We start from the raw sequence: 13495 nt of genomic DNA, 5'->3' as shown, positions 1-13495 counted from the left end.
CTCTAAGATTTGAACTCATCTGCTCCCGTGAAGAAGGCTTAATCGCTCCTAACTGCGAAGCACTCCGCAAGTAACTGGTCCGACAGCACTACCCGATTATCGACGACGCCTTGAAAAAACCGCCCGCCATCCTAAGTCACACCATGCCTGCGCAGTCGAGTTTCCGAGCAAATCTGATATTACTTGAAAGTTAATTATTTTGATTTAACCTAACCGAGCCGAGTGTATATGCTGGCAACTTTTTAATTGGGTTCCTGCAGATTAGACGATTTTTTTCTTGTCGTCAATGAGTAGGGGCGGACTTTTCTTTAATTTGCTTGAGTGGTCTTCTAGCTTACGCAGGATTATAGCATTCAAGGGCAATCAACTTCATGCGAAGGTTCGCTCTTCTGCGAAAGGTGTCTTGTAGCGAGAGCTACACTACGCTAGCACTTCGAGCCTTCAGCGTGGCACCTCTTGAGCTCCGTGGCGGCGCCGTGGCTGGTCACGTGGTTGGTCACGTGCTGCTGCCGGCGGCGCGGCGCGCTGGCGAAACGGAGGGGGGGGGGGGGGGTGGCGAGGGGGATAGGGGAGAGAGTGAATCCACGTCCAGGGACGAAGATGAAGAAGGTACGCCCAGCGAAACGGAGCGGCGAGAGCCAAACCACAGCCAATATTTTCTGCCTAACGATTATTCAACACCGGATTTATTTCAACGTCGCCCGAAAGCAAGCATCGTGACACACAAAAGCACTAGTAAGCATTCACCATTAGGACTTGTGGGCATGGGAGGACAAGAAGAAACATCCTCATAAGGTTTAGAAAGCCCATAATTCACCTGAAAAAGATGGAAGATTGAGCGCTTTCCAGCGGCGTCACTGCTTCACTGCCAAGTCTATTTTAAGGCTTTGACCTCGAACTTGTTCCTGTATCACGGTAGCACAAAGCCAGCAACTCTTTTCAACGCCTGGAATGATGAAACATGCTTCAAGGTGACTCCATTACACTGAAAAGTGATTGATGCGGTTGCATCGAGTTAAACACATTTAATCCAGCTTGAAATCTCACTGCAAACTTACTGCTCGACAATGTTTTTATTGTATCTCATATCTCAATTTGTATCTCACATTTTGCAAGAAACATCTGTCATCGAAGCCACATGTAGCAGCTGTTCACGAAGCGTGATTCACTTAGTTGTCCAGAATTAATGGTTTATGGTTTACGGGGGTTTGACATCCCCAAGCGACTCAGGCTATGAGGGAGGCCTTCTTGAAGGGCTCCAGAAATTTTGACCACTTGGGGTTCTTTAACGTGCACTGATATCGAACAGTACACGGGCATGTAGAATTTACGGTTTATGAGGGTTTAGCGTCCCAAAGCGTCTCGGAGCTTCGAACACCCGCACGATAGCCTCCCTCGCAGGTGATCTAGTCGAGCTCCCATGTGGTTGTGTACTCCATTTCATTCATAGCAAGCAATACAGCAAAGTCTTCGGAAGTAGCGCGCCCGCAAAACCGTGTTACTCCGCCAAATATATCATTCATTCCTCTGGAAGCCTGTGTGGGTGTACGGACGAAAAAAAAAAGAGAGGTGTAAAACAAAGAGCCAGCATTAGAAATCACAGTCTAAACTGTGAGGCCGCAGGGTCCGGGTTATCTGGCTGTAAGTTTCACGCAGTGTGTGGTACTTTTTGGGCGCTGATGGAGCCAGGACTATTCTCACTGCCAGCCGCGTGTCATACTGGCACATGTCATTCTTACTTCTCGAAGTCTCGATGAGTCTCAGGACAAATACGTGGACAGAGGTGAAACGAAGTTGCCAGTTGCGGTATATGATATTTGTCGAAACGAAATATGCCCGTGTTATTTATTTATTTGTCAATACTTTGAGCCTTTGACAGGCCCATACAGGGAGTGGGCTACAAACGTATTCGCAATGTGCATCACTTTGTACGACGTATTAGCACATCAGCGCACTACTGTAGCAGAGCATCATTCCGCTCAAGCTTCAAAAAAAAAAAACTTCCGCGTTATGGCACTAAATGGAACAAACATTCTACCTTAGCGATAAAGCTAGACACTGAATAGCCGTCAACAACATCCCGTGGCAAAGAAATCCAAATATCTACCCACGACGGAAAAAAGAAAACTTAAATACATTGTGCCGTGCGACGTATGCTCTGATGTGCTTATCGTGATTGCTTGGTTTTAGGTGAGCTTCTTTCAGATATAGTTTTGGCTTGCGCGAAACGGTGCGCTACCTTTGGCGGCGTTGACTGCAACGTATGAACCCGAGTACAGATATATAGTGTCCTGGTTTCTCTCTTCGGGCGTGACAATTCTTGTGCGTCTAGTTCTCTCGTCGTGTGTATAAAATGTATGTAAATATGCTTGTGCCAAGGCTGTCGTTCCCATAACTTTATATCCGCCAGAGAGACATCACCGAACCTAGAACGCGTGACAGTCTTAACGAAAATGAAATCAGAACCAATGCTTGTGCCGAGACCGAAATTACCGGCGACGATTCTAAGAAAACATTGCCGTATGCGTTACGTCATCTACGGGTGCTCACAAGTGACGTAACGAAACAAGCGCGTCAAGGTTTCTTTAGTGAGAACCTTCCTTGGATTTTTCCTTCATCAGTGGACATAGAAATCGTAGGACAGCACACGTGGATTCCAGCAGTGACGTAATGTAGGTCTATAGCATAGATTAGGCCGCTAATTTTAATCTTCTTTTGCGGTCACCGGCTGTAGAGTGTACTGCAGCGAAAACTTAATTGAAGGAAACGAAACGAACTGGCGATGGCATCTGAAGAGCTTTGAAAGCAGCTCTGTCTAGTCTGATCTGCAGAAGCATCGACAGAAGATATTGTGCGCTGTTAAAAGGCTTTGGTTGAGACGTGGGAGAAAACAGAAGACCAAAGATATTAGATTTTATCTTTTTAATTCACATGCTCTAGTGGGCACGCGAGCACCAACATAATGCATTTTCTTCCAGATTGTTCCGTACTTCATGAAAGAAAGACTTGCCGACGTTACAATGATGAGGGGCTTGTTCCTGGCTGGCCTCCTCAGCGCGTCTACAAGGTGAGACGTAACAATCCGCACGGCCCTCTTGCATTATGATCTTGCACGGACCTCTTGCACTATAATCTTGCACAGCCCTCTTGCACAATAATATTCCACGGCCCTCTCGCACTATAATCTTGCACGGCCCTCTTGCACTATCAGTGTGCCATGGTCGTAATGTTTTGTCAGGACACGAGGCAAACATTACGCAAGCGTTCCAATGTTTTACATCTTTCTCATCTGTGTCCGCCCATGTGCTTAGCGTGAAGGTGAAGCGCCTTCACCCGGAATCCCGCGCGAGGCCTTTAGCGGAAAAGTGTTCAAGGCGTATAGCTTAAAGGGACACTGAGGAGAACCCTATCAAATTTTTTTCGTTAGCAAAATCTGATAGTTCGGCATCTCATGGCTTTGTTGCCGCTTGTCCCGCAGCGAAAGATGCATTTATGTCAAAGAAATTTGGATTCGAAGTTGAAAAAGTTTTTCCCGCCGCTGCGATTCAAACTCGAGAACTCTTATGACGACACGGAGAACTCTTATGACGTCACAGGACGGATTGACGTGAAACGTGACGTAAACGGAGACTCCGTGATTTCTGGCGGCTAGCGGTGCGGTCTAGCAGCTGCCGACATGAAAGCTACCGCCGCCGTACGTTGAAGGCATCTATCGGGGGTCGCTACCGTCGCTCTGTTTGCGTTTGCACCGGCGTCTTGCCAGCGTTGCGATGGATCCCGTTCCCGAACCCGAGGACGTAGTTGTCGCAAAATCTCCGGCCTGCATATCAGCCACCTCAGCCCCACAGAGCGTGCGATGCTTTTGAGGGAGCACGGTTAGGTTAGGCGCCGGCGGGTCGTTTCCCCCTTCCTCAGTAAGCAGCCGTTGCAAACTAAATATCATAATCCCAATGCGGGGAGTCGCGAGGCGCCAGGACAAGGTCGGCGCGTTGCGCCCATCGGAGGCTGGCCAGGTCTTTGGGGCCAACGGATTGGGATTCCTTGAACGGCGCGGTTGCACGGGGCAGCAGGCGGCGTCGAGGTCTCCCACGGTTGCAAGAAACAAGTTATTTGTTTATTTTATTGCCACAAAAAAAACGGATAGGTGCTCAAGGGCGGTCGCGTTTAAAGTGGGCGCCTTGAAACTAAAGCCGACGCACGACGCTTCAACGGCTTCCGCAAGATCCAACGGGTCCACTGGATCGGGCTCTCGTCCACTTGCATGTACCTTCTGATGTGTACTGTGAATGGATCAAATTAGCCGAGAGCTCGAAAAGAACAGCTCCGCCCAACTGCCGAAGTTATTGAATTACGTCACAACGCGCACCTCGCCGCGGAGCCGAATCAGTCCGGCCGGGCCGGCGGTGGCTGGCGCACTCGGCGCGAAATAGAGACATGCTCCAAGTCTCCCCGCCAGTGCGGTTAGAGTGCGCCGAAGCCGCCGAACGCGTCGGCGGTCAAGCGCAGTATAGAGGGTGTCTCGCTTTGGCCGACGTGACGTTGCCGTGCAGCGCGCGCGCGCGCGTGTTACGCCGGAGCATAAACGCGCCTTAACAGAGCCTGCGCTTACCCGCTAATCAATGTATTCGGTGGCGGCATCTATGGGAGCCACTGAAACCCCCCGCCCACTCACTAAATAAAAGAAAAGAAGTCTGGTGCCGAGGTTTGGAATCGAACCAGGGCCTTCGTCCTTTGAGGCGGAAACGCTGCCGCTCCGCCACGACGGCTCAAGTTACAGCCGTCAATAAAGGCGCATCTAGTGAGTGCACTCTTCTGATGCAGAAATCTCCGCGCTTTCGCTAGGTATATCCTGGCCTAACAGAGCTAGGCCATCAGCAATTTTTCTGAACTGTCTTGTACCTTGTCTCTCGTCCCTAATAAACGATTTCCGTTAGTTTGAAGTTGACCGGCACAGCCGGGAATGTTTCGCCGGCCGAGCGTGCGAATACACAGGTGCTGCCTTGTACGATTGCTGACCACCTTGATATCATAGTTTTTCACCGACCGTGGCGATCATCTGACAAGCCTTAACAGGCTCCTTCAAAGGTTCACTAGCACTTGAAGCGGCACTTGGAGTTCCTCTGCTGTTGGGTGCTTGTAAATCGAGGCGCGTCAAAAGCAAAATCACGGGGCACGCGAAGCTCATAGACGCGAAGCGCCTTAACAAATCGAAACTCTCCTGGCCGCCTGTGGTGCCGCCAAGCATCGGTTTTCTTTGCTTCCAACATTCAGGTTGTCTTTTGTCAGCCTTCCTTATGTGATAAAAGTGCGCTATCGGTTCTAAACAAAGCTTACTTCAATATTGAACCGCGCAATCTTCCTTTGACAGCCTCAGAGATTCGCGCCCCATGTAGGAAAGATAATTCCTCCAAGGTGGCGTCTCTTGTCCTACGACGTCACCACGCTTGTACTTGCGAGTTTGGCCTGTGGCGGCCATACCTGTATTTTGGTTCTTGCTATTTTCTACCTTACAAAAGCTTTGTTATCAGTAAGAGCGGCGCTTTTGTGATCAGGAGCTGGTATTCTATCGATACAAGCCAACTTCAATTTCTCCTCAGTGTCCCTTTAATTACACCAAACCTTTCTGTTGCGATGCCACTTGAACCACGCAGCCCTGCTTTCCGGTAAAGCTCTGCAAAACTGCTTGCCAAGAGGGCGCTGCGTTTTACAGCGTTAGCTGTTATTTACTCTTTGATTAAGAAATCTGATGAGTGCCACGGAGTAAGACTATACAGGAGGAAAAACTCCCGTCTGCGCGAGCGAGCGCAGGCGACCAGTACGGGGGCGCATGCAGTGGCGGCGCCTCGTAGGCAGCAGGGAAAAAATAAAAAAAAGGCAGCGCCCGGGCAGGCGGCGCGCGCTCAAAGCAGACGACAAGCAGACAAAACGGGTGTTTTCTTCAGCGGGCACGCCGGACGTTGTATACCAGTAGTTTCTTTCCAGGCCGCCAGGCGCCGCCAGCAGGATAGTGGCGCCGTGGGCTTGTGACCTTTTCTGGTCGCCGCAGACGGCGGAGTTTCCACTCCTTATAGTCTTCCTCCGTGATGAGGGCGGCGTCCGCACAGCCAGCTACCGGGCATCCACGGGGCGGTTGGTGCCCCTGCGGGCCTTCACTCACTAGCTCGACACAGGGTTGGCCCACCAGCCACCAGCACCTCTCGAATACGACGCTAATGCTCTTAGGCCTCCGTTCTCAGATTTTTCAATGAAATCGGCCTAGATTCCCGTCTGTGACACTTGCGGGTGCTGTGGTGTGCGCGTCTACACGGGGTACAGTGAGGATCACACATGTGCATACGCTTTTGTACCGGGACATGTCACTGTGTGCTTTCAGCTTTTTCAGGAACAGTGCGTGATGTGAGTGCACAAATGTTTGTACCGATATGTGAGAGTGCGCAGAGCCCTTATCTGTAGCCGTGCGCGGTGTGTGTGTGCGCGGAGTGTATGCGTGCAAGACATATGCTGCATGAGGAAGACAAGCGCTCCATGTGCTACATATCGTATGCTCCATGCTTCGGGGCAAATTTGGCTTATGAAATAATTGTAATGCTTGCTCTTAGTAACGGAGACATATTCTCACCTCAAAGCATAGTAACTGGTAACAATTAGCTATATAAGCATACTACATTTGGCACCGGAAGTCGCGAGGTTAGGAAATAGAGCAGATTCAAACCTGAGCTAAAATATTTGTGACTGTAAAAACTTCTAATGTTTCAAAGAGGGCATGTGCTTCTCCAGCCAACCGTAAGCATTCGATATTTATTGCGATGAAAATCTACCTCATGGCATGGGCAGCATATCTTGCCCCTAATATAGAGTGCTCAACAAGGACGGCTTACTCCATTTTCACTCCCTTTTAAGGCATTTCGCTTCAGAGTTCATGAGCTTCGTTATGTGAGATCTAGTTCAGACACCTCAAAGCAATGTAATGAGCGTGGGCCTCGTGTAGACGGCCTTGTACGTGCAAAAAGAAGCGCAGGAAACTACAAAGATTTTGACCATCGTGCGATGCATGATGATCGTGACTATATGCCTGAAGGCTGTCCTTACTGAAACATTACCAATGCTTTACACTGACAATACAAATCCTTGACGTATGCTTACTTGCGCTCTTAACATGGAAATAATGTAAATTCAAGAAATAGATCTGCCGAAACTTTTAATCACTAGAAACATTCCGCCGTTTATCGCCACTAAAAGGGTTATTCATGTATTTTCCGCATTGCACAAATCATGCTGTTTGCCTTTTATCAAACGCCGAATGTATGTACACTTTTCACAGATTTCGTAAGAGATAAGTATTAACACGCGCAACCAAAAGTCTACAGGTAGCATTACCGACAAAAGCCTGTCATGAGAGAATTGCAAAATAAACTGCTTGAAAATTACCACTAGTGGGGTTTGCAAATTTTTCGTTGCCAAATTTTCAGCTCCAAAGATTTCTTGTTTACATTCTACTGTACGTAATAAAGTCGGCAATAAAAGCTCACGGTTTAAAGTCCATTGTTCACGCATCACGTTTGCAACGAACGTAGCTTTGCTCATAATGACCAGGATACCAGAGCGGATGTAACACGGCGTCTTTTCTACTCTGCAGCACTGTCTCTTCGATCGTCAACTCTCATGCGGCCATCTTTTACGTCGACATAGTGTCACCGTACGTCACAATGACCGAACGCACAACCGTCACCGCCACGCGCCTCTTAGGTAAAGAGTGTGCTTATTCAATATCGTGTCCTTCCTTTATTTGCTTATTTGGTAAAAAAAACGGAGACGTGCTGATTAACAAGCACAAAACGCGACTTTGTGGCTGAGCTCCTGAAAGAAAGTGGCTCACTTCAGATCTTTCACAGCAATGGTATTGTCTGAACAGTAATCGAAGATACAGCCTTCCACAGCACTTGCGCACACAGCTCGAGGTCACATTTCGTGGCCGCTCTTTCTTCCATTTTTCCCCTATGTTCCCTTCCCCACGAATAAGGTAGCCTACTGGGCATCGCCTGGTTAACCTCCCTGCCTTTCGGTTCTTCTGTTTCTCTCTCACTGTTGCCATTTTTAAGATAGTGCAGGATGTCCTTCAGAATCAGATTGATAGTAGAAAATATTGGCAAATAACGACCTTGACTGGTATACATGAGCTGGCTAATTTTAAGGCAGTTGATGAGTAAGGTGCGATCCCGAACATCGAAAGGCAGACATGTCCAACATTCTCAGCAAGAAATTTTGAAAATGAAAAAAATTGTAATATACTCTTGTAGTAATATTAAGATAAGATAAGATAAACTTATAAACAAGTACGACCAGATTCTCGTGGACTCAGCACGTCATGAAACAGAAATCAAGGAAATTAAGGCTAGGGTTGAAAAACTTGAACAGCAGGACACAGTGGGAGTGCAAACTATGCAAGAACAGCTAAATGACCTTGAATGGAGGAACCGTAAGCAAAATCTAGAGATTCACGGAGTCGCAGAGAGTGAACAGGAAAATCTGCTTGACAAAATCAACGCTCTCACTGAGACAATTGATGTTCTAGAGTTAGCCAAGCATGAAGTTGTAGCCATTCACCGCCTTCCGGCAAAGCCCGGTAGGGTTCCTGGCATTATACTCCGCTTCGCCAGACAAGACACACGAGAAGAATGGTTTGAGAAGAGGCGTGCCTTAAGCACCCACTCATCGCAGGTTTACATACAAGAGAACTTGACAAAGCACTCACGGGAACTACTTTTTGAAGCGAAGAAATGGGCCAAAGAGCACGACTTCCAGTATGTGTGGCACAGAAATGCTAGGATTTTTCTACGGCGCAGAGACGGAGAGCGTGCGTGGCGCATCCAGGCTTTGAACGAACTGAACAAAGTTGCAAGAAGTGGCCCTCGATAGTTCCACGTTAGTGCTTTTATTTTGTTTCCCTCAGATTCTGCCATGGATACACAATATGTTTCTCTGAATAACTTTGACACTTCTGTAGGCAAAGACTTTCACTCGTCCTTTAAAATATTTCATGCTAACATGCAATCTGCTCGAAATAAAAGCACGCCACTTGAGGTTCTTCTCAGTCAAATTAAGACCCAGTTTAATATACTCATGTTGACAGAAACATGGTATCGGCACGAAGATGAGGCACTTTGTACGGCGGAATATCAGGCATGTAATCTCAACCGAAGTTACGGCAGAGGAGGCGGTGTTTCCATGCTGATAAGGAAGGACCTAAAATACGAATTGCTGACAGCTTTCACGGAATCAACAACAGATTTTGAGGTATTGTCTTTACGTTGCAACAAGATGGTTCTTGTTGTGGTATATAGACCCCCCGAAGGAAACTTGCCAGTTTTCTTCGATTTTCTTGAGTCCCTTTTCTCTTACGTTAATGACTGCGAACTTGGCCTTGTTTGCGGGGGAGATTTCAACCTAAACATGCTTGAAACAACTTCAGGTCGTATCAAAGAATTTAAGCTGTTGCTTGAAGCACAAAATATAAGAAACACCATTTACCTTGCAACACGAATTACATCCAGTACATCAACACTGCTTGACTTATTCTTAACTAATTACACAGCCAATAAAACTAAATCAGGTGTCCTTGTATGCGATCTCAGTGATCATCTTCCTATTTTTATATGTGTGAAGCCTCTAGAAAAGGGAAAAAAAGTAAATCGCGTAGTTACCTACCAGCAAATTTTACCAGCGCAATTAGACCAATTTCGGGATGAACTAAATAAGGAGGACTGATCACACGTGCTAGAATCAGATGATCCTAATGTTTCCTTCTGCTTATTCACAGATAGGTTCAATGAGCTTTACAGAAAACATTTTCCTTTCCGAACTATTAGAGTGCCTAGGAAGATCAGGAAACCTTGGATAAACGATCACCTATGGTGTAAAATTAGAGTTAAGAATGACTTGTTCTATAGGTTTATACAGACCCGAGATATGGCTAAGCTGAAAGAATTTAAACAATATAGAAATTGTCTTAATAAAGAAATAAAGAAAGCTAAAAGTGCCTATTTTGAAAACTATTTTAATGCAATCAAGCATGACTGCAAGTCTACTTGGCGAAAACTCAATGATGTTCTTGGCCGTTCATCAATTTCGGGCTCGGTTAGCGAGCTAAAGATAAATGGCGCAACGGTATCTGGCCATGCCTTAGCGGATGCATTCAACGACCACTTTGCCAATTTACCTGTACCAGCATTACCTAATCATGATCATGCAAAGTCCCTCAATAAAGAATATCCTAGTAGTATTTTCCTGAATCCTGTTACCCCCAATGAAGTGTACTTAACAATGATGCAACTAAAAAATTCAACCAGTTGTGATGTCCATGACGTGAAAATCAAGCCCGTAAAGCATGTCCTCGATGTTATATCACCTATCCTGTCATACATTTTTAATTTGTGCATAAGCTCTGGAGTCTTTCCTAATGACATGCAAATAGCAAAAGTACGAGCTATACACAAGAAAGGTGATCATAACAATCTTAATAACTATCGCCCAGTTTCTATTCTTCCCGTGTTTTCTAAAGGGTTAGAAAAACTTATTCTAATACGCTTTGAAACGTTTTTTGAAAAAATGAATAGCATAACTGATTCCCAGTACGGTTTTCGGAAATTTCGATCTACCCAACTTGCCTTGCTTGACCAGAAAGAATACATTTTAACCAATATAGATAGTAAAAGGTATGTAGTAGGCATATTTCTGGATTTTGCCAAGGCATTTGACTACCTCAACCGAAATCTCCTCCTCGAAAAATTAAAAAATTACGGTGTTCGCGGGCTACCATTTGAGCTAATTAAATCATACCTCTCAAATCGCGTACAATATGTTGAGCTAAATGGTTATTCTTCAAGCGTGACTTGTACTAAATCAGGAGTCCCGCAAGGAAGTATCTTGGGGCCATTTTTATTTAATATATACTTAAATGACATTGTGAACGTGGATATGCAGACTAAGTTCGTCATCTATGCCGATGACACTAGCATTTTTTGTGCTTCCGATAAATGTACAGAATTGTTTAGCACTGCAAATTCCGTGTTAGCTAAAGTAAGTGATTGGGCAAAACACAATGGACTAATAATTAATAGCCTGAAATCAAAAGCGATCGTTTTCCGCGCGAAATCAAGACTAGTTCCGTCTGAGTTAAGACTTAAGTTGAATGGTTCGGAGATAGATGTTGTCGACGAATTTAAAACACTAGGGGTTATTTTTACAGAAACGATGTCCTGGAACAAGCACACAGAATATATAGCCTCAAAAATCGCGAGTGTAGTTGGGATTCTCCACAGAAACAAATATTTTCTACCGAAAAATGTCATGATGCTTCTACACAACTCTCTTTTTCTGTCTTACTTAAATTACTGCATACTCGTGTGGGGAACGACCACAATGACCGGTATCCAGAAACTTAGCAGACTACAGAGTAAGGCAGTTAGAGTCATTACACACTCTGCCCATGATTCTAATGTACAGCCATTATTCCACAAGCTGGGCCTATTACACATTAAAGAGATGTACAAGTACAACCTATGTCTCGCATTAATTCGAGAAAGGAGGCAAAATAGCACAATCCTAACAAAATTAGCACAACTAGCCGTTAAAAGTTCGTCAGGTCACTTCACAAGAAATCCAGAATACTGGAAAGTTGGCTCCTGCAGAACAAATTACGCTGCACAAACCCTAAAACGCCGCATTCCTTCGGTCTTAAACTCCTATTTGTCTGAAGATGTAGACATTTTAGCGCTGAATTCTACGCAGCTTAAGAATATTTTTCTTCAATAAAACGCAAACTGTATGTAACCGCTATTAATATTGTATAATTCATAGAGATGTTCTGTTGTTAGTCGTGAAATCTGATGTATCACTTTTTTGGTAACCATGTTCAAATTCCATGTTCAATGTACCTTCCTGAGATTTTTTATTATTTTTTATTATTATTATTATTTTCATGTTTTGTTGCCATGTATTGTTACAATAAGCATTTCTTCATTTAGTCGTGTCAAAACGACTGTTCTTCTGACATGCTTTTTGTTAAATGTTTGTCAAGTGCCACCTGTCGTTTTCATATAGGGGGGCGGGGACCAGTCAAGCTGCGGTTGCAGCTTTTAGCCCCGTCTCCCTCCATCTTTTTTTTTGATGGAAAATAAAGTTTATCTTATCTTATCTGTCTCCTCGGCTACTACCGAGCATGCTACCTTGGGGCCGTACCGCACGGGACCCCTTTCTTCGTATTTCTTCAACATATTTACATGGAAAACGTTCTTAGTGTCATCTACCAATAATTCATAACCCAAGTCCTTTTTCTTCCGCGTTACACGGTACAAGCCCTTCCATTGCATCATTAACTTATTATGATCCGTGGGTAGCAGCACAAGAACCCTGTCGCCCGGATTCAGATTTCTGTGAAGGGCTTTCTTGTCATCGTAGCTCTTATAGCGTTCGCGCGCCCTTTCCAGGCCTTGATGTGCAAGCCTGCATGTTTCTTCCAACTTGTCCCGCAACTCAAGAACGTACATGTATGTTGTCTTGAGATCTGATGCAATCTCTTTATTAGCCCACTGCTCCTTGAGTATTGCAAGTGGACTTCTAACGGTTCTTCCATCTAACATCTCGAAATGCGAGAAACCAAGAGTCGTTTGCTGTACTTCGCGGTAAGTGAACAAAAGAGCTGGGAGATATCTATCCCAACCAGTAGGTCTCTCCTGACACATTTTCTTGATTATGTTTTTGAGGGTGCCGTTGAACCGCTCTACAAGCCCATTACACAAGGGATGGTAAGGCGTTGTCAGTAATTGCCTCACTGACAAAAGGCGGTTAACCTCCTTCAATAGTTCCGATGTGAAGTTCGAGCCCCGGTCACTCAAAACTTCCCTCGGGAAACCATAACGCGAAAACAGTTCCACGAGACCCTCCGCCACTTGGGTACTGTCAATAGTTCTCAGTGGAATAGCGTCAGGATAACGAGTGGCCACGTCAACCAGAGTAGGCACATATGTATTGCCTTTGGCGGATACTGGAGAGATTGGCCCCAGAATGTCAATCGCCACTCGCTGAAACGGTACGTCGATGGCTGGCATCTTGCCCAGAGGTACGGGACCAACTCTTCTCTTCGGAACTGTGCGCTGGCACACGTCACATGAGCGAACAAAGCTCTTAACGTCACTCTGAACACCCGGCCAAAAGAACTCCTCGGTAATCCTAGACACCGTTTTCTGAACACCCTGGTGTCCGGCCATAATGGCGTCATGTCCTAAGCGTAGTACGGTCTCTCGCATGTCTCTCGGTAACACCAGCTGTTGGACACGCCTTCCTGAACTAAATATGCATTCCCTGTGCAGCAGACCATTTACCAATTGATATACGAAGGACGTGCGACTCTTCTTTCTTTTCACTTTTTCCCCGACTCTTTCGAAGCAGGTCTTCAGGCTCGGGTCTTCTTTTTGCCTAATTACAATTTCGCCCGGTG

The 13495-nt window shown here is 45.9% G+C and overlaps 1 protein-coding gene across 2 annotated transcripts in view; it reads left to right on the top strand.

The window, feature by feature from the left end:
- Positions 1-13495, top strand: part of LOC144100453 (putative sodium-dependent multivitamin transporter) — a 121334-nt gene that overhangs the window by 47485 nt on the left and 60354 nt on the right. Inside the window, exons 10-11 of one of the 2 annotated variants that reach the window (XM_077633407.1) lie at positions 2979-3067; positions 7637-7746. In XM_077633407.1, coding sequence (XP_077489533.1) covers positions 2979-3067; positions 7637-7746 — 199 coding nt within the window. Of the gene's footprint in view, positions 1-2978; positions 3068-7636; positions 9235-13495 lie in introns of those variants that run through there. The other variant, XM_077633406.1, reaches the window with a different exon arrangement.

This window comes from Amblyomma americanum, chromosome 8 (assembly GCF_052857255.1).
Source record: "Amblyomma americanum isolate KBUSLIRL-KWMA chromosome 8, ASM5285725v1, whole genome shotgun sequence".
NCBI classification, from domain to species: Eukaryota; Metazoa; Arthropoda; class Arachnida; order Ixodida; family Ixodidae; genus Amblyomma; species Amblyomma americanum.
The sequence above is the reverse complement of the archived record's forward strand: the minus strand, read 5'-3'. Positions and strand labels throughout refer to the sequence as shown.